The 21,194-nt window shown below is 39.2% G+C and overlaps 1 protein-coding gene across 4 annotated transcripts in view; it reads left to right on the plus strand.

Moving 5' to 3' along the window:
- LOC125352960 (cytidine monophosphate-N-acetylneuraminic acid hydroxylase) overlaps positions 1-21,194 on the plus strand; it is a 62,187-nt gene that overhangs the window by 33,464 nt on the left and 7,529 nt on the right. For 3 of the 4 annotated variants that reach the window (XM_048348363.1, XM_048348362.1, XM_048348361.1), the window contains 7 exons: positions 2,883-3,030; positions 3,521-3,602; positions 4,335-4,472; positions 6,531-6,666; positions 16,038-16,178; positions 17,301-17,475; positions 18,126-18,242. In XM_048348363.1, coding sequence (XP_048204320.1) covers positions 2,883-3,030; positions 3,521-3,602; positions 4,335-4,472; positions 6,531-6,666; positions 16,038-16,178; positions 17,301-17,475; positions 18,126-18,242 — 937 coding nt within the window. The remainder of the gene's footprint in view (positions 1-2,882; positions 3,031-3,520; positions 3,603-4,334; positions 4,473-6,530; positions 6,667-16,037; positions 16,179-17,300; positions 17,476-18,125; positions 18,243-21,194) is intronic. The other variant, XM_048348364.1, reaches the window with a different exon arrangement.

Here is a 21,194-nt window from a genome sequence, read left to right on the forward strand (position 1 = left end):
AATGTACTAATACAATTTCACTTATCCCATGGTCCTACATGATAAAGTTTGCATATAGAACATATTGTGTTAGACATATCTGTAGTTAGGGCTGGGAATGTGGCCTAGTGGTAGAGTGCTTGGCTAGCATACATGAAGCCCTGGGTTTGATTATTCAGCACCATATGCAGGAAAATTCTGGAAGTGGCACTATGGCTCAAGTGATAGAGTGCTAGCCTTGAACAAAAATAAGCCAGGGGCAGTGCTCAGGCCCTGAGTTCAAGCCCCAGGACTGGCAAAAAGGGTGGTTGGTTGACTGGCCCTTTGATTTGCTATTCCCAAGCATATGAGAACTGTAAGTTATAAATGTGCTCTGAAATGTTTTCAGAGGAAGCAGTTTAAGATTTTAACTAAGTGATATAGCAGCTGATGGCTCATTCCTATAATCTTAGCTACTCAGGAGGCTGAGATCTGAGGGTCAAGGTTCAAAGCCAGCCAAAGCAGATAAATCCCAAAGACTCATCTCCAATTAACCAGCAAATGGAGCAAGAATTCAAGCTGTGTCCCAAGTGGTAGAGAGCCAGTCTTGAACCAAAAAGTTAAGCAAGAATATAAGGCCCTGAGTTTAAGCCCCCTTCACCGAGGGCTTAAAAATGGGGGGGGGGCATTTAAAACCCCCTTTACAAATTACCTACAAAATACTTCTTTTTAAATTCCCCACCCCCCAACTGAGGATGGAACTCAAAGCCTTACACTTGCCAGGCAAGTGCTCTTCCACTGAGCTAAATCCCCAACCCCCAAGATACTTCTTAATTCATCACAATACACCAAGGTGTTGTGGTATTGCAATGAAAATTTGACTTGTTGATTACATGAAACCTTTGTCCCACACAAGTTCCTGGAGCTGAACTTGCATAATTTTAGTCTGAGTCCTGGGTTCTTACAATGTAAAACAGCTATAATGTATGATGGTACTTTTTTGTATAGCTTGTTATAGTGGAAATATAACAATAGTGCATACTTGCAGAGAATGACTCATACTGTCTGTTATAAAATGTAATTGCCCAAAGTCTTAATGAGTTACTTTCTATAGGAAGACTGAACTATTTTTGTGAGGGGAGGGGTAAGAAAATGTTATGTAGTTAGTAAAGTTTTAACCATTGGCCTGAAAGCCAGGTTAGGTTTTCAGGGCTTTGTATAGACAAAGCTGTCAGTACTAGAACACCTATATTCAACAACAGTGCCATAACAGTTTGTGTAATGTGTTGATGCCAGGAGTTTATCTCAGAAGTGCCGCCAAAGCTTGGAATTTTTATTCCTTTGTATCTATTTCCTTGTCAGGTCCTTCATTTTAGACTCTTTCCTATTGAGTTAATAAAACCTGTGGACATTTATCTCTAATTCTACTTATCCTCAAATCACAGTAACAAAAGAAAAGCCAAGGGACTTCAGTGAATAAACTTTATTCAAAGAAATGTGATTTTATTAGGTAAATATTTCATAATAGGAGATGTTGGTAGATTTGAATAAGAATTATCAGCGATTAGAAAACCCACAATAAATATCTATTTTTGAGTAATTCATCCTAAGTCTCAAGACTTAAGTCCAGAGAGTTAAGGTAAGTTCAGGAGAGAAAACTTATCTCCTCCCATACCAGATAACAATGTTAACATAGGCTATTAATACAGTTGATAAGTTCTGATATGTTGAATTTGTTCATACATCTCTTATGACTATACATTTCATTTTGCTTGACATTATTCTCTACCTGCTAGCCTGATTCTTAATGTAGACAGCAGAGTGATTATAGTTAGACACTGTCTTCGGATAGAAACAACCTAGTGTTGAGTACCAGTGTTTTGTTTGTTGCATATTTCTGAATGTTTCCTCATCTAAGCAAACAAATAAGCAAAACCTCTGAGGTTTTTCTTAAAATAAGAATGAAAAAAGCCAGGTGTCAGTGGCTTATGCCACTCATATCTTAGGAGGCTGAGCACCAGCCTTGAGTGAAAAAGTTAAGGGAGAGTGCCCAGGCCCTGAGTTCAAACCTTAGTACTGGCACAAAAAAAAGAAGGGAGGGAGGGAGAGAGGGAGGGAGAGCGGGAAGGAGGGAAAGAAAATGTGAAAATGCCTGGCGGTGGATATGGACATGTTTGAAATATAATATCCAATGAGCCATTTATTAATTATTATTCTCTACCTTAACCCACAGTGGTATGTAGTAATCCTTACATATCATGCCCTAATCAACTTCATGTAGGTAGATATATAAAAATACTTGTATGATTATGTATGGAGTTAAGATGACTACACATTTAATTTTCTTGCCTTTCTCAAGTGTAACTCGAATCCTTCTTAAAAATAATTAATGCATTCTGAACATTAAAATGTGTCTACTAAACTTGAAAGGTTAAAAAAACACGTTTTTCCCTCTTGTCCTATAGTGTGACAATCTCTCTTTTTTGGGGAATACTATTGGGAGGAGCAGATATGAAGACCACAAAGGTCTTTATCTGAATGCATTCTCTGCAGCAGGCCTTTTTCTGCTCTGTGATTCCTACTAGAACTTCCACTACTGAAAGCAGCATTGTAGTAGAATCCAAAAACTTGCACACCTAGCTGGTGTACAGTGGGTGGTAAATGGTATAGTCTAGGAAGCAAGCACTCTACCACTAGGCCATATTCCCAGCAAAGGTATGGTCTAATAGTAAAGAGGAACCTTCTAGAAATCACCATTTACCTCTCAGTCACTCTGGAGCAAAAACTTTTCTCTTGAGTCTATTAATAAAGTCTGGTTTTTATATTCTGGTTTTACGGTTGGTGTGTTGGTTTACTGAAAAAGCTGTCCCTTATAATAGATAACCTCCTTTCATTTTTCAATGTTTCCATCGGTGTGATCATAGTTATCCTACCCTGAAGCATCTTTCTGTGAGAAGACCAGATATCCCCATTTATGTTGGTGACACAGAAAGACCTGTATTTTGGAATCTAGATCAGAGTGGTGTCCAGTTAACAAATATCAATGTTGTACCATTTGGAATATGGAAGCAGGTAAGAGAACTGTTGTCTTTTCACACTTCTAGTGATACTTTCTGAGGTGAATTTTAGATAAATTAGATCACCTTGAGATTAAGTAAGAAAATGGCCCATGTTGTCTCTACATGGGACTTGATAAATACTACCTTTATTTAAGGTTCCAATGTTAGGCATAGCTAGCTATCTTTAGTAAAAGATAGGTTTCTTTCCACTGACCAATAATATAACTGTATAAAACAAGGAATCCTATTTTTCCAAGTAAGAGGAATTTTCTCAAGTTTAAGTTCTGATGTACCAGTGTTTCCAGAAGTGACAAATTTCTCAAATATTGAATTAGGCAAGGCAGAGAAAGTGATAGAGGGGGGTGAGATGCATTGAAATGCAGTTTAAATTTGTGAGATGTAACAATGAAATCCCCCTTATATAACAAATGTAGTCTAATAATAATTTGACAAAAATATTGAAGTAAAGGCCAAACTCAGTTGTTTCTATTGTTAAATTACAGATAGACAAAAATCTTCGATTTATGATATTGATGGATGGTGTTCATCCTGAGATGGATACTTGCATTATTGTGGAGTACAAAGGTATTTTCTTATATTCATCAATAATAAATGGAAAATGCTGTGGATAGGGAAGATTGTAATAAAAATCTAAAATTATCACCCTATACTCACCTTGTTATACCTAATTTTTAGGGAATATAGTATATTTTGTACTTAGAAATATGACCAATCTTCAGATACTCTTTTCAGTCAACAAATTTCTAATGTATTGAACATATCAAAGGTGCAAAGCCTTTAGTATAAGGGTATTATAATATCCTTATAATAACTACAATAATCATATAATAACTACAATATCTATAATGACCTTTGAAGCTATTTCTATTGAATAAATCTCTTTAGTTGCCTTTATCTTCTGGTAAGCAAACATATACTTTGCTTTTCATATGAGAACATGGTTTTACTGTCCCAATAATCATTTGAAATATGGACATTGCAAAAGGCTGGTGTTGTTCTAACCTTTCTTCTGCATTCTTTGAGCTCAAATCTATAGACAGCTGAGGAAACCAATCTATCTATGATCTAGATTAGAAACAGGCTTAGTATCTTCACAAGATACTCAGAATTTACCAACTCAAGTGGGATGAATGTATTCATTTGAAAAGTTAGAATAAACTATGGAAGACTTTAGATTTTGAAATCAATGATGTTATAACCAAATGAGTCAGACTATATAGACTTTGTTGGTTTGGCAATTGAAGTCGATATTCAGGATTTTTCTTTGAATACCCATCCCATTTTATCTCTTCACAGGTCATAAAATACTCAATACAGTGGACTGCACAAGACCCAATGGGGGAAGGCTGCCTGAGAAAGTTGCTCTCATGATGAGTGACTTCGCTGGAGGAGCATCAGGCTTCCCAATGACTTTCAGTGGTGGAAAATTTACTGGTAATCTTGTACATCAAAGTGTTTCCAAGTATCAGTAATGGCACTTTGCTCAATGCTCTGAGAATGAATGCAAAGATAATTGATATATGATTCTTCCACACAAGAAGCTGAGACTCTTATGAGGAAACCAGATTTGTAAGTTGTGGAGATTTTGGTATCTCAGCACTAGCATTGTAAGTACTCAGTATTTCCAGTTAATGAATTTTGATGTTTGGTTAAGTGATCTTTATCTAAAATGGAAAATACCCTAACTTGTGGAATGGAGGTTGCCTCTATCTTCCATATTTTCTTCTGCAGACCAATCCTCATAGCTTTCCAGAGTGTGTAACTACATGAGAAATAGAGAGGAGACTTTGTCTTTCAGGAGGTCACAATGTGATTTGGGGATGTAAAAATATACTTGTTGAATATTAATATTAATTATCACAATATTATTGTGATAATATTAATTATCACAATCCCACAAGTACATAAATACGCATCTAAAATGATAAATATTAGTTGTGCCTGGGTTATGAGTAACTTTGATTTTTCTTCCCAATGGCCTTACCTTGGTTTGTTAAATTTTCATAGCAGTAGTAACAATTCCCTGATCCTGGGGCCTGTAACTTTAAATCTTTTCTTCTGAATTCCACACCTTGCTTTCCTTCCTGTTTCCTATATGCTGTCAGTTAGCCCACACCAGCCTGCCTTTTATTCCTCAGATTCACCTTCTAGATGCATTCTTGTCTCCTGCCTTTGCATTTGCTCTGTCTACTCTCTGAAGTCTTCTTTCCCTTAAATTCCACGTGGCCAGCAACTTGTTGCCCATATCTTCAACTCAATTGCCATGTGCCTCTGACTATCCTGTCTAATGATGGCCCTCAGTTTCTCCCCTCTTGCCACGGACACTCTATTCTGCTTTACTCTATTTGTAGCATAGGACTCTTTGCAAGGACTGTATTGATATACTTATCTCAAAGAAGCAAATGATCCACAAAATCAGGAAGGATCTGCTTTGTCTTGTTCACTATCATATTCCTAGTGCACAGAACTGCATTTGACATATAGTAGGTACACAATAAGTCTTGGTTGAAAGAAATGAAAAAATGAATGATCTTGTCAGGTACTATTCCTCTATTTCCAAAGGAGGAAACAGATGTAGAAAAAGTTGGTTGTTTGCTCATTGCTGTACAACTAGTAAGTGGTTGGAGAACTTTTTTTTAATTAAAATTTTTTATTTGCTTCTTTTTTTCCTTATTTATTGTCAAAGTGATGTACAGAGAGGTTACAGTTTCATACATTAGGCATTGGATATATTTCTTGTACTGTTGTGGGTGGAGAACTTTGATGTCAAATGTGACCCTATCCCTGGGCTCTTAGTCATTGTGCATTAACAGGTTATGACAAATATGTTTAACTTTTATCATGCACTAAGATGTTAGTCAGTTATTTGTTAGTTAAACGTTAACGATTACAACATCCTTAAAATATACTTGCAGCCAGGTGCTGGTGGCTCACACCTGTAATCCTAGTACTCAAGAGGCTGTGATCTGAGGATCACAGTTCAAAGCCAGCCCATGCAGGAAAGTCCATGGTGACTCTTTTCTCCAATTAACCACGCACAAACCAGAAGAGGAGCTGTAGCTCAAAGTGAGCACTAATCTTGGGCAAAAGAGCTCAGGGACGGTGCCCAGGCCCTGAATTCAAGCCCCATGACTGTCCCCCCCAAATATATATTTATATGTTATATTTATGTTATATGTTATATATATGTTATATATACTTGGAAGAAGGTATTAATAAATGTTCTGACCTGTGTATTCAGCTAGAACTCAAACCACAGATCACAAAGAGACAAGTCAGCACCCTTGGCTGATCTGGTAACATTTTTCTAATAATTAAATATGAATAAAATTTGCAAAATAAAGAGGGAGATGTCCCAAACTTAGAGAATTTCTTCCCACCCATTTGTTATCTATTAATTTTCTTTCCTGAGCAAGTTCTGGACTACTAGAGCATTGGTTTTTCAGTGATTTCTGAAAAGAAAAGACTTGGACCCAAATCCTGTCATTTCAGAGGAATGGAAAGCCCAGTTCATTAAGACAGAAAGGAAGAAGCTATTGCACTACAAGGCTCAACTGGTGAAGGACCTGCACCCCCGAATTTATTGTCCTTTTGCTGGTTATTTTGTGGAGTCCCACCCATCAGACAAGTATGTCTAGATATTTTTATACACATATTTTTTACACATAAGTTAATGTGTGGGAGAATGAACAATTTGGCTGTGATTCAATGTGAAGTAAGAAATAAAATGAAGGTAAAAGTCTTAAACTTTATGACCAGTTACTGGCAACAGACAGGCCAAGTAAAAGCCCAAAGATAATTCAGGCAGACTTGCACAGTAAAAGAGGAAATTAAGTGACACTTATTAGGTATGATTCAGGAAGTATTCTAGGGACCTTTTTATTGAGTCATCTGAATGAATCCTCTACCAACAAGGAAGAAGGTAGCTTATGTCTGCTGCAGAAGGAAAATTTGAAACTTAAGAGGCTGAGGGATTGGGTTCTATTCCTCAGTACCACATAAACAGAAAAGGCCAGAAGTGGTGCTGTGGCTCAAGTGGTAGAGTGCTAGCCTTGAGCAAAAGAAGTTCAGGCACAGTGCCTGGGCCCTAAGTTCAGGGCCCAGGATTGCCACCCCCCCCCCCAAGAAAAAAGACCTATAGACAATCCAGAGGCATAAACACCTTAAAATCTTACATGTTTCTTCTCTCTCTCTCTCTCATCACTGGGGTTTTATGTAGTTCAGGGCTTCATGACTGACACCCTGCATTTCAGTAGTGCCTCCAGTCCAAAATTCCCAGTATTTCAAACTATGTATTTTTAAATTTTGTTGTTGTTGTGTCTCCAGGCCTTTTTTCTCTAGGTTATTTTTTTAGGTAGGGTCTTGCTTTTTTTTGTTCCAGTCCTGGGCTTGGACTCAGGGCCTGAGCACTGTCCATGGCTTCTTTTTGCTCAAGGCTAGCACTCTGCCACTTGAGCCACAGCACCACTTCTGGCTATTTTCTATATATGTGGTGCTGGGGAATTGAACCAAGGGCTTCATGTATACAAGGCAAGCACTCTTGCCACTAGGCCATATTCCCAGCCCAGAGACTTGCTTTTTGCCAGGCCAGTATAGACCATGATCCTTCTACTTGTGTGTCCTGCTTAGCTAGGTTATAGGATTGAACATCATGTTCAGTTCATTTGTTGAGATGTGGGACTTTCATTTACTTTTTGCCCAACCCGACCTTAAACCTTGATCCTCCCAATCTCTACTTCCTGAGTAGTTAGGATTATAGGTGTGAGCCACCTTACCTGGCTACTTCCTCCTTTTAAAATTAGTCATTTTCAGATTTTAAAAGGTCCAACACAAGCTTTTGTTGAAACAAAAGAAGTGCTTGTCAGATATTCAGGAATCAAAGGCAAATCTGGCAGTGTGCCTTACTCTTTCTCACAACACATACGGAGTAGTTTAATTTGAACTCATAAAAGGAAAAGCTGACCTTGGCTTAGAGATACATGTATTGTGTAAATTTTTATGGCTGTTAAAAGATGTATTAAAAATGAGGTAAATTAGAACAACAGAGGTTTATTTTTTCTCACAGATATAAAAGCCCGAAGTGTGAAGATTCAGGTGTGGGCAGGGCCTACCAATCCAAAGAAAGTTGAAGGGGCTCAGATCAAACAGTGTAAGCTTCAGAGCAAAGAAAAGTGCCATGGATAAAGAAACAATTTACCAAGGGTCAGTTTGCTAAGGAGACCCAGCAGTCCTGGATAGATCCATGCCTAATATCAGAATGTCAAACATTTAAAACAATAAATAATATAATTTAATGGAGAGATAGAAACTCACAGTTGTAGTTGGAACCATGCAGTACTGATTGAAATTTAAGGAGACTTCATGCACACAGATTTTCAAGCTTGGCATATAACAAACCTTAACTAAGCTGAATTAGAAATTTCATGAAGTATATGTTTTCTAATCATAATGAAAATAAAGAGAGGGTAACTAATGTTGAATACTCACATTAGAAAGAAGATGATATGTACAAGGCTGTGATTTCAATCTCCAGAACTCCCCTCCACCTTCAAAAAGAAAAGAAAAATTGCTCAAATCAGCCATCTAAATTTCCACTTAAAAAATAAAACCAGGGGGCTAGGGATATAGCCTAGTGGCAAGAGTGCCTGCCTCGGATACACGAGGCCCTAGGTTCGATTCCCCAGCACCACATATACAGAAAACGGCCAGAAGCGGCGCTGTGGCTCAAGTGGCAGAGGGCTAGCCTTGAACGGGAAGAAGCCAGGGACAGTGCTCAGGCCCTGAGTCCAAGGCCCAGGACTGGCCAAAAATAAAAAAATAAAAAATAAAACCAGGCCCTGAGGGCACGTGTGGCCAAGATGGCGCCTCGTGATGAACCCGGAGGTGGTCCTGTGGGCTGTGACGTAGAATTAGGCGGCCTCTTAGGATTGGTCCCTCGGCCCTCCACCTTTGACGGACAGCTCAGGCGTCCCTTCACAGCCCCTACGTAGGTGCACGTACCCCTCCCCTTCCACCGCTCTCTGACCCATTTAAGAGCGGCGCCCTCCTCCCAATAAAGTGAGACTCGGCACTAAAAATAAATAAATAAATAAAACCAGGGAAAAATAAACTCACAGCAAAGATTAAAGAAATAATGAGGAGTAGGTATGAATGATAATTAAAAGCCAAAGATTCCAAATCTAACCCAGGAAAAAGCAGATCACCCTGTACTGATGTCAGACTAAAGTTTTTTTTGGAAAATAACAAAAGAAAAATACTATTAATATTAGTTAATAACAGTAGTGTGTTTTTTTGAGTCCAGTATTATCCTCATGCCAAAAAGTAGACAAAGATCTTATGAGAAAACTGTAGGTCAACATCAAATAGAAGAAAAATCCTTTAAAAAATCAACAAAGAAAGTCCAACAGTAACATATAATCAATCAAATAATAGATTTATCAGATTTTAAATATTTAAAACAGTGATCATAGAAACACCAAGAATATCTTAGAATCATTTTGAAAAGCTTCAAACATGTAAATAGTTATAAATCTGACAAAACATGTACAGGGTGTGTAGCATGATCCAAAATTAAAATATTGTTAAATTATACCTTATCAAAAAATTTAAATTTGCTATATAAAGCACACTTAAGAGAATCAAAGATTAACCACAGACTTGGAAAATATATTCCCAAGACATGTCTGACATAGAGCTAGTTTTCATAATGTATTATGAACAATCAAAACTCAATAGTAAGAACACAATTCAAAATAATGATACAAAAAAATCAAGAGTAAGAAAATTTTTTAAAGGGACAAAGGATTTCAACAGACAATTTATCAAAGAAGAGAGAGGGTTAATAAAATACAAAAAGAGGCTCAATAGCACTAACCGTTAGGGAAATTTAAATTAATGCCATAATAACATAACTATTCAAATTAATAGTGTTCTGAAAAATTGCCCTACTAAGTTATAATGAGGTCGTGGAGCACCTGAAACTCATCTTTTATCATTCATAACTCAAAATGGTACAGCCACCCTGGAAAATAGTTCACCAACTTCTTTAAAGTTAATTTTACCATGGGACTGGACAATTTATGACTCAACTCTTCCTCAGAGTTTAAGGAATTAAAACAAACACAAATCTATATGAAACTATTAGTAGCAGCCTTATTCATAATCACCAACTCAACCCAAATGGCCTTTAATCAGAAAATGGATAAACTATAGCCTATCAGATGGTTACTTAACAGTAGGAGACAATTGCTGCTCCATGATGAAAATGGCATGGTTGAATGAGTAAAAGTCAACTTCAAAATGGTTCTGTTTATCTGACACTTTAGAAAAAGCCAAGCTACAGAAACAAATGACATACCAGTGATTGCCAAAGCTTAAGGCCCTGGGGAAGTTTCAACTACAAACACAGAAAGTATGAGGAGGATGAATTGTCCTATTTGTGGTGGTGGTTACACAAATCTCTACATGTGTTCTAACTCACAAATGAATTCAAATAATTCGATGTAAGTAAAAATGATAAAAGAAAGAACAAAAACGATTAACATAACTATTCTTTTTTTTTTTTTTTTGGCCAGTCCTGGGCCTTGGACTCAGGGCCTAAGCACTGTCCCTGGCTTCCTTTTTTGCTCAAGGCTAGCACTCTGCCACTTGAGCCACAGCGCCACTTCTGGCCGTTTTCTGTATATGTGGTGCTGGGGAATCGAACCCAGGGCCTCATGTATACGAGGCAAGCTCTCTTGCCACTAGGCCATATCCCCAGCCCCTAACATAACTATTCTTAGAGAATACCTTACATCATGGTAGATAAAGACAGTATTTTAAGTCATATTCATGATACAAGCAAATTGTGTTACAGGCATATTTTATAGTCTACAACCTCTTGAGGAAAAAGGCAACATACAAAGATACTTACCCACTTTGTAGTATTTAAAACACAACTTTTATTTTGCATTTTATTTATTTTTTTTTTTTGGCCAGTCCTGGGCCTTGGACTCAGGGCCTGAGCACTGTCCCTGGCTTCTTCCCGCTCAAGGCTAGCACTCTGCCACTTGAGCCACAGCGCCGCTTCTGGCCGTTTTCTGTATATGTGGTGCTGGGGAATCGAACCTAGGGCCTCGTGTATCCGAGGCAGGCACTCTTGCCACTAGGCTATATCCCCAGCCCTGCATTTTATTTTTTTAATATTGGGAGTTTGAACTTGAGACCTTATGCTTACAATCACTCCACCACTTGAGTCATACTTTCAGTCTCTTTGCTTTTAGCATCAAATCAGGTCTCCTACTAGCTCCCAGGATGGCCTTCAAGAGTGATTCTCCTACCTCTGCCCCCTGTGCAGCTGATAATAGACATGCACTACCATGGCAGGTTTGTTTCCTTGTTTGCTTATGTGTTTTTGAAACAGAGTCTCACTCTGTAACCTAGGCTGACTTTGAACCTGTGATCTTCCTGCTTCATCTTCTGAAGTGTTTGGGACAGGTGGTACCACCACACCTAGCTTAACTTTACCTTTTATTTTATTTCTTTAGATGGTACTAAGGTTAGAACTCTGGGCCTTGTGCTTGCTAGTTAGGTGCTCTATCACACCTCTGTCCCTTACCTTTATCATTCTATAAACAAAATCTTATTGATATTTAAACTTTCCTTTCATAAACTTCTATATACAGAATTTATTAGATCCCTTGAGCAAAAAAGGAAAGCAAAGACCTTGAGGCCCTGAAGGCCCAGTGTGCACACGTGTGTGTGTGTGTGTGTGTGTATGCGCATGTACATACCTATATACACATCACTCCTTTAGATCAGTGTTGTTCCTGTTTCATTTCTTATTATTTAGTACAACAGCAATGTGTGACAGGTGCTAGAGAAGTAGAGTAAAATTATTGTCTAATTTATGGCTTACTGGAAGAGAAATATAATTATAGGGTAACCAAGTGATAAGATAGACAAGAGGTACAAAGTGGGTAATGAGAAAACAACCACTGAGGAAGACTGAAACCTGAATTTTAAAGACACTGCAAAGAGTAAGAAAACAAAGATAGAGGCCTATGTGAGAAGCAGGTGATGGGGGTGGGAGGAGGCTATGAGGAACAGAGGAACAACTATTGTGGAAGCCATCCTACCTGGTTTTGTCTGGAAGTGACAAAACACTGCTTTCCCTGTTGAACTGCAAGTCATGGAACATGATAAATGAATCGAATAAGGAACAGGGAGGCAACTAGAGTGCAGTGCTGATGTTAATTTGTATGTATGCATGGTGGGAAGGGAAAAAGGAATGTTGGACTTGGAGACTGATTTGAAAACCATTACAATAGTCTAAGAAGGGATGATGGCAGGCACAAGGGCATGACACAAAAATTCAGATGAAAGAAATATTGAGAAGGTTAAATCACAAGGCTTGGGACAGAATCGGAGGTGGTGGGTACTTATATCTAGGCTACCTGACACTTTAATGTGATGTCTTTGAAAGTAATTGAAAGACACACTGGGGCCTGTGACAGTGGCTCACACCTATAATCCTCGCTATTCAGGAGGCTGAGATCTGAGGAACATGGTTTGAAACCAGCCCAGGCAGGAAAGTCCATGTGACTCTTATCTCCAATAAATTACTAAAAAAAAAAAAAAAAAAGCCAGATGTAGTGCTGTGGCTCAAATGGTATAGTGCTATCCTTGAACAAAAGAAGCTCAAGGACAGCACCGAGGCCCGGAGTTCAAGCCCCAGGACTGGCACAAAGAAAAAAGGAAGAAAGAAAGACAAAAAGAGCTGTTGTAGATAGGTGATTGGCCAATGTTGTCCTCATAGTCCCTTCAGAGGATGGCATCAGTATATTGTTTGATTATTATTGTAAAGAAAGAAACAAACATGAACATTTATGGATCTTTGTGATCACTTCATACTGTTCTAGGAAGAATGGCTGATGTTAGTGTGGCTCAGGAGGGGGAATTTAAGGGGCAGGGAGACCAGTTAGTGACTGTTTTTAGACTAATGGTAGTTAAGAAGAGAAAAATTGGTGGCATTGCTTTAAATTAAGGACTCTGCAGCATCAAGAAGGCATTTACCAGGATAGGAAGAGGAAAGCTTCTCTTCTCCAGTGCAGTGACAACTTGTGTCTGGAAAATGGATTCCTAGGTCATTAATAATAAAAGTCACCTGAGTGCTGTAGAAATACAAATTCTTATACACATTTTATTTGTCTACCTGACTAGATATATCAAGGCTAGAAAAACAATTTGTACTTCAAGGAAGTAAAATTTCTTTTAACAGAATTACCTGTCTAGATAGTCCATGTCAGATGAACCTGAAAGAAAGTCCTATCTCTCTGGCTCTCCTTTTTCTGCCCTAACACCACCCAATCACTTGCTAGGATGGCACTGAAATTGAGAGCATTTTGAGAAATATGGTCATTTAGAGGTGAATTTGGGAGATACCTAGTCTCCCAAATAATTAGGAACAGATCATGGGCTGGGAATATGGCTCAATGGTAGAACAATTGCCTAATATATTGAAGTCCTGAGTTCAATCCCCAATACCATACCATTCCCACACCAACATGCATACATGCACACATAGAAGAAAAGGAGATGTCATGGTAGAGACACATGAGATCTACAAGGACATACATACTTCTTTTGAAACCTGGAAAATTTTTAATAGTGCTGAAGGAACAGACTTTTTAGATTTTACTCCAAAAGTTAGGGAGAAGGCCCACCCTAGGATCTGCTAGGAAGGCTTAGCCTGCTCTGACTGGTCATAAACTTTTGGAATCACAAGTTTGTCAAAGAATTTGCCAAGAAGAGAAACAGAAGTGTATTAGGACACTGTTAAAGGAAAATGAGGGGCAGTAGAGAGGGGGTATAGCACGATTGCTGTGGTAAGATGGGGTTGGGATATCATATGCTGTGTTTTTATGGGGTATTACTGATTGCATGCGTCTCTTTTGTGGACCTTGCTGATTAATCATTTTCTGCTCAGAACACAGTTTGAATTAGGCATGGATGGGAACATTTGGCTTGTGTTTCTACATTCCTTCCAGTCCATTTCTTTTTTTTTCTTCTTATTTATTGTCAAAGTGGTGTACAGAGAGGTTACAGTTTCACACTTTAGGCATTGGATACATTTCTTGTACTGTTTGTTACCTCCTCCCTCATTCCCCCTTCTCCCTTCCTCTTTCCCTCTCCCCCCATGAGTTGTTCAGTTGGTTTATACCAGTTTTGTAAGTATTGCTTTTGTAGTCATTTGTCTTTTTATCCTGTGTCTCTCGATTTTGGTATTCCCTTTCACTTACCTAGTTTTAATACCAGTGTATACAGTTTACAATGTACTCAGATAAGATACAGTGATAGTGCAGGTACAACCACAGGAAGGGGATACAAGAGGATCATCAACAATAGAAGCTACGGTTTCACATGGCATGTTGAATGTAATTACAGCAGTAATATATCACTTGTTTCCATAACATGGAGTTCATTTCACTTAGCATTATCTTATGCATTCATAGGGGCATAGCTATTAGGCTCTTGTGATCCTCTGCTGTGACTAGCCTAGGGCAAAGGACATAGTTCGCAAGATAAACAGAAAGCCCACAGATTGGGAAAAGATATTTACCAGCCATATAATGGACAAAGGCTTCAAATCTAAAATATATGCAGAACTAAAAAAATTAATTTCCTCCAAATCAAAACCACAAAGAACCAACAGTCCCCTCAACAAGTGAGGTAAAGACTTAAAAAGAGACTTCTCTGATGAGGAAATGAGAATGGCCAAGAGACATATGAAAAAGTGCTCTACAGGGGCTGGGAATATGGTCTAGTGGTAAAGTGCTCATCTCGTATACATGAAGCCTTGGGTTCAATTCCTTAGCACCACATATATAGAAAAGGGCCAGAAGTGGCGCTGTGGCTGAAGTGGCAGAGTGCTAGCCTTGAGCAAAAAGAAAACAGGGACAGTGCTCAGGCCCTGAGTTCATGGCCCAGGACTGGCCAAAAAAAAAAAAAAAAAGTGCTCTACATCACTGGCCATAAAAGAAATGCAATTCAAAACAACATTGAGATTCCATCTCACCCCAGTAAGAATGTCCTATAGCAAGAAAACTAACAATAACAAATGTTGGAGGGGATGCGGCCAAAAGGGCCCTACTTCATTGTTGGTGGGAATGTAAACTGGTTCAGCCACTCTCACAAGTGGTATGGAGATTCCTCAAAAGGCTAAACATAGAGCTCCCCTATGACCCAGCAGCCCCATTTTTGGGCATCTACCCAAAAGACCACAAACAAGAACACACTAAAGCCACCAGCACAACAATGTTCATCGCAGCACAATTTGTCATAACTAAAATATGGAACCAACCCAGATGCCCCTCAGTAGAGGATCAGGAAAATGTGGTTCATATACACAATGGAATTTTATGCCTCTATCAGAAAGAATGACATTGCCCCATTCGTAAGGAAATGGAAGGACTTCCAGTCCATTTCTATGCTTGGCTCACCTGCATATTTTAGGTGGCCCTTGCGATTTCCCTGTCTACTATGTCTCTTTAAGGGACACGGATACTTTCTTCTGTATACCTGTGTGATGTGCCAAAAGCCTTAGTTTCCTCTTCTACAAAATAGACACAACAGGAATTGTTATGACATATTTTGTAAATATAAAGCAAATTGATTCTTCTTAAATGATTCATATGCCTGCCAAATAATATCTAATCAGTCAATATGTTTCATTAATACTAAACAAGAGTCTCATCTACTTATGTAATAATTGTCTTTGCACATTCAACTTCAAAACTAATCATCATAGAAACAAAAGCTCTGCACAACTTCCTTGGCTGAGAATTCTTCTCTATTAGGGACACTAGTCAAAGTCTAACTTTTACTTTTACTATGGATGAGTTGAGGGGAATTGGAAAGTGGGAATATAGAGAAAACAACAACAAAAATGTTTTCCTTGTAGTAATCAACCCATGCGTCTGTTCGTACATTTCCTTACCTGGGAATGCTTTTCTTCCTCAGGTATATTAAGGAAACAAATATCAAAAATGATCCAAATGAACTGAACAACCTTATCAAGAAAAACTCTGATGTGGTGACATGGACCCCACAACCCGGAGCCATTCTTGATTTGGGCAGGATGCTGAAGGACCCAACAGACAGGTTTGACTTACGTATTTGTAAAGGATACAGAAGGGTTTATGATTTGTTTTCCAGTATTATAGTAAGGGGCTCACCTTGGTACCCTTGACAGGTCAATATTTTGCAGTAATAACTATAATAATACTAACTGCTTTTGTGAAACTTACGCTCTAATCAGGATAGGGAGGCAGGCCTATGGGAGCACTCATGAAGTTAATACAACCAGATTATATCCAATACTTTCAGTTATTTGGGACATAAGATTCTAAATCAGTGGCTTTGATTTTTTTTTCCTCCAAGCATGGACTTTATTTTATTTTATGTTATTTATTGGCAGTCCTGGGGCTTCAACTCTGTGCCTGGGTGCTGTCTCTGAGCTCTTTTTGTTCAAAGCTAGTGCTCTACCACTTGAACCACAGCTCTACTTTCAGCTTTTTCTGTGATTAATTGGAGAGAAGAGTCTTACACACTTTCCTGCCAGGTTAGCTTTGAACTACAATCCTCAGATCATAGTCTCCTGAGTATCTAGGATTATAGGTGTCAGCCACCATGGCTGGCAATTTTTAAGGGGGGGTGGTTAGAACTTGGGGCTTTGACTTTGCTAGATAAGCACTCCTACTACATGAGCAATATGCTCAATTCTGCATTTACTTTTTTGTTTGTTTGTTTTTTGTTTTGTTTTTCGGATAAGGTCTTGCGCTTTTGCCTGAGCCAGCCCGAGACCCCAATTCTCCTAGGTCTACCCCCTGCATAGTTGGGACCATGCCCAGCTTGTTTTGATGATAGAGTCTTGCTAATTTTCTCCCCTTCCAAGGGAGGGGAGTTTGCTGACCTCAAACCCCAGTCCTATCTTCTTCTCTGGGATAACTTGGATTCCAGGTGTGTGCACCATATCTGACCTGACATGAATTTTATTATTCAAATGAAATCTGACTTAGAAAACCATCCAAGTAAATTCTATATGGGAGCTACTCTGGTTTAGACAGAAGCGGGGCTTATGAAACACTTCATGGACATCCTAGGAACCATTGCCATAGTTTCAGAGCTACTAGTCTGGTTGGCTTTTGCCATTTAAGGGCTAACTTTTGCCTCCTTATTTGTTGCTTGCATCTTTCACTCTTTTCTCATCTTTGTGTTTTAAAGCAAGAGCATCACAAATCCCCCAGAAGGAACTAAAATTTACAAGGATTCCTGGGACTTTGGACCATATCTGAATAACTTGAAGGCTGCTGTAGAAGATGAAATTTTTCTTCACTCATCCTGGATAAAAGAATACTTCACCTGGGCTGGATTTAAGAATTATAACCTGGTAGTCAGGGTATGTTGCTAAATACTATTTGCCTTTGCTTTCTTGTATTTTAGAAATAGGCAAAATCCTCTTAGAGTCCCCATTTGTTTCTAAATAAACATTTATCAAGTGCTTCCCTCCCCCAACATACAAGTGTATGCACGTGTGTGCACACGCGCGCACACACACACACACTGTTTCTCTAGCAGAGAAACAGATTTGACCATATGATAATGTCTCCTCAAAAATGTAGGGACTTTTCTGAAATCCAGCTCGAGCTCATTTTAAAATATCTGACATCTTCTATTACCACATGGTTATCATTCATTTTTATGTTTGGGGGTGTTTTGTCTTGATGTTTGGAATAAGAGCAACGATTATTTAAACAGTTATTAATCAGCTAAAAGGTAGAATTCATCCACAGAGTGGTAACACAAAGAAGGCAAGATAGGTGCAGACTGGTAATTTAATGGCACAAACCAAAAAGACCACTTAGATCAAGAACATTCACCCATTCCCACAGAACAACAAGGTAATGTTCAGAGAAGAAAGATATGCTAGCTATATTAATTTCCAACTAACATTTAAGGACCTTTGTTTTACACATTCCTGAAAAATTTTGAAGAGTGTGACCATATGATTAAGGTTTTCATCCATTTTCTGTGATGTCATTTTCACAGATGATTGAGACAGATGAGGACTTCAACCCTTTTCCTGGAGGACATGACTATTTGGTTGACTTTCTAGATTTGTCCTTCCCTAAAGAAAGACCTAGCCGGGAACACCCCTATGAGGAAGTAAGCAGCAATACTGGTGGAAGTCCCTCTTTCTCTCCCTTCTTTCTTCCTCCTCTTCTTCTCTCCCTTCTCTCTTTCTTTCCTTCCTAACTTTTAATTTAAAATAACTTTTAATTTACAGAGAAATTGCAAGACAATACAGAATATTGTTTGTATCTTACTTTACTATTGTGTTATTTTACTAATGGTGACCTTTGTCATTGTTAACTAACCAATCTTGAAGTACTGTGATTAACTGAAGTCCTTCCTTGCTTCTTTTTGAGTGATTGGTCAAGGCTGGCTTTCCTACCTGCTTCCTTCCAAACACTTCCCAGCCTCAGCTGTCCTTAGAACCAAGCATAAATCTCTGCCTTCTTTTATTCTGGCCAGCAGTGTCTTCTAGTGAACCCAATGAATGTCTCTCTAAAGGGAATTGAACCAACATAAACATACACAGTGTGTGTGGTTGCGTGTGCGTGTGCGTGTGCACACACGCGCACACGCATGCCAGTACTGGAATTTGAATTCAGGTCCTGGGCTCTATCCCTTAGCTTTTCCCACTCAGTGCTGGCTCCCACTGGAGCTACAGCTCCACTTCCAGCTTTTTGGTGGTTAATTGGAGTTCAAAGACTCACAGACGTTCCTGTGCTGTCTGGCTTTGAACTATTTCAGGTCTCAGCCTCTTGAGTAACTAGGATTACAATTGTGAGATACTCTGGCCCTCATTTCCTCTGACTACTCTTTGCCTGCATTCTTCCAGAAGGATGCTTCTTCTCTGGCTGCCAACTTCAATCTCTTCTTTCCCTCCAAAACCATACTCAAACCACTATTTTATGCTAGGTGCTTCCTGGTTGAGTTCATCTGCTAGCCATCATTCTTCTACAAATAACCCCAAAACGTCAAATATCCAGCCCAGACTTCTTTCTGACTCCCTGTGATTTGATGAGGCTTTGCATCCTTCATTGTCAACTGCTTGCTGGATGCACCATGGATTGCTACAGCCTTGGTGCCTCATTCTCAACCTGGGCCACATGCAACCCTTCATCTTCCTTTCCTTAAACTGATCTGTGCCCTTTTCTATCTGATTGTTGGCAATACCATCCTCCCAGTCAGCCAAGCTAGAAACAAGGAAGCAATCTGCAAACCCTCTTTTCCTTGTCTTCAAATCCAATCACTCAAACCTTCTTCTTGTATACCTTAAATATCTTCCAGGTCTGCCCTCTTCTTTTCCATCTGCTTTTCCAGTTTAGAAGTCAAGAAAGTCCATTCTCCTCCACTGGACAGAATCAGATCCCCATCCTGCATCTTAGCCAGATAGAACTTAGTCTGATTAAACTAGGGACCCATGCCTTTAAGTCCCAATTGGCAAATAAAAGATCTTTGATCCATATCACAGTGAACAGAACTGTCTCACAGGAACTGCAGCAAAGGCAAATGAATAAAAAAAAATACCAATCTTGTCATTGTTCTTTGACTAACTAGCCTGTGCTTTATGAAAGTTTGCTTTTACTGGCATTGGCATGATTTTTACCAGCAAAAAAAAAAAAAATAAGGAGATGTGGTACAGATAGTGGAAAAACTCTTGTGTGTTTGAGACAGGCAATAGTGGGTTGTTAAACCATGTCTAATGTTAGGATACCATCCTTTCATGTTCTTTTTATTTTTCCTGGTCCTGGGGCTTGAACTCAGGGCCTGGGCATTGTCCCTGACTGTCTTTTGCTCAAGTCTGTTGCACTACCCTTGAGAACAGCACTACTTCTGGCTTTTTCTGTGTAGTTTATTGGAGATAAGAGTCTCACAGAGGGCTGGGGATATGGCCTAGTGGCAAGAGTGCTTGCCTCATAGACATGAAGCCCTGGGTTCAATTCCCCAGCATGATATATACATAAAATGGCCAGAAGTGGCGCAGTGGCTCAAGTGGCAGAGTGCTAGCCTCGAGATAAAAGAAGCCAGGGACAGTGATGAGGCCCTGAGTCCAAGGCCCAGGACTTGCCAAAAATAAATAAATAAATAAATAAACAAATAAATAAATAAACAAACAAACAAAAACAGTCTCACAGACTTTCCTGCCCAAGCTGGCTTTGAACTTCAATCTTCAGGTCTCAGCCTCCTGAATAACTAGGACTGCAGGCATGAGCCACTGGTGCCTGGTTCCTTTCATATTCTCGAGAGAACTTCTCTTTCTCTCAAGAGTCCCATGATACAGAAACCACAGCTTACCAAGCTTAAGTTCACATAACCAGTCAGCACAGGGCTAAGACTCAAGACATACCTGTTTGTCTCTAATCCTGTGCCCCTTTGCCAGTCTAGCAGCTCCACTATCCATACCCTAGATCACCTGATTTCAGACTCTGCTTTGCCTGTGAATGCTCAGGTGAAAACTTGTGCCCTTGCCTTTGGAGTGATGATAGTAAACATTTATTGAACACTTATGATGCACCAGGCCTTTTATTTTTTAGTGAGGGGTGCTGTACTGTGGTTTGAACTCAGAGCTTTGCACTTGCAAGGCAGGTGCTCTACCACTTGAGACTGAACTCCAGCCCTTTCTTAAGACCCTGGTTATTTTGAGCTAAGGTCTCAGTTTTTTTCCTATGGGCAGCCTGGATTGCAACTTTACTTATTTATGTTTCCCATAGTAGCTGAAACGACAGGCACCCACCAACCATGCCCAGCCTTTTCTCTTGAGATGGAAGCTTACAACTTTTTACTTGGGCTAGTCTTGAACTGTCATATTTCCCATCTCTACTTCCTGAGTAGCTGATGGTATAGGTGTGATCTACTTCTTTGTTAAAAACTATTTCACAGCCTGGTGCTGGTGGCTCATGCCTGTAATCCTAGCTATTCAGGAGACTGAGATCTGAGGATCATGGTTCAAAGCTGACCCAGGCAGGAAAGTCCATGAGACTCTTATCTCCAATAAACTACTCAGAAAAAGTTGAATGTGGCACTGTGGTTTAAGTGGTAGAGAGCTAG

The sequence above is a fragment of the Perognathus longimembris genome, chromosome 6, assembly GCF_023159225.1.
Source record: "Perognathus longimembris pacificus isolate PPM17 chromosome 6, ASM2315922v1, whole genome shotgun sequence".
Taxonomy (NCBI): Eukaryota; Metazoa; Chordata; class Mammalia; order Rodentia; family Heteromyidae; genus Perognathus; species Perognathus longimembris.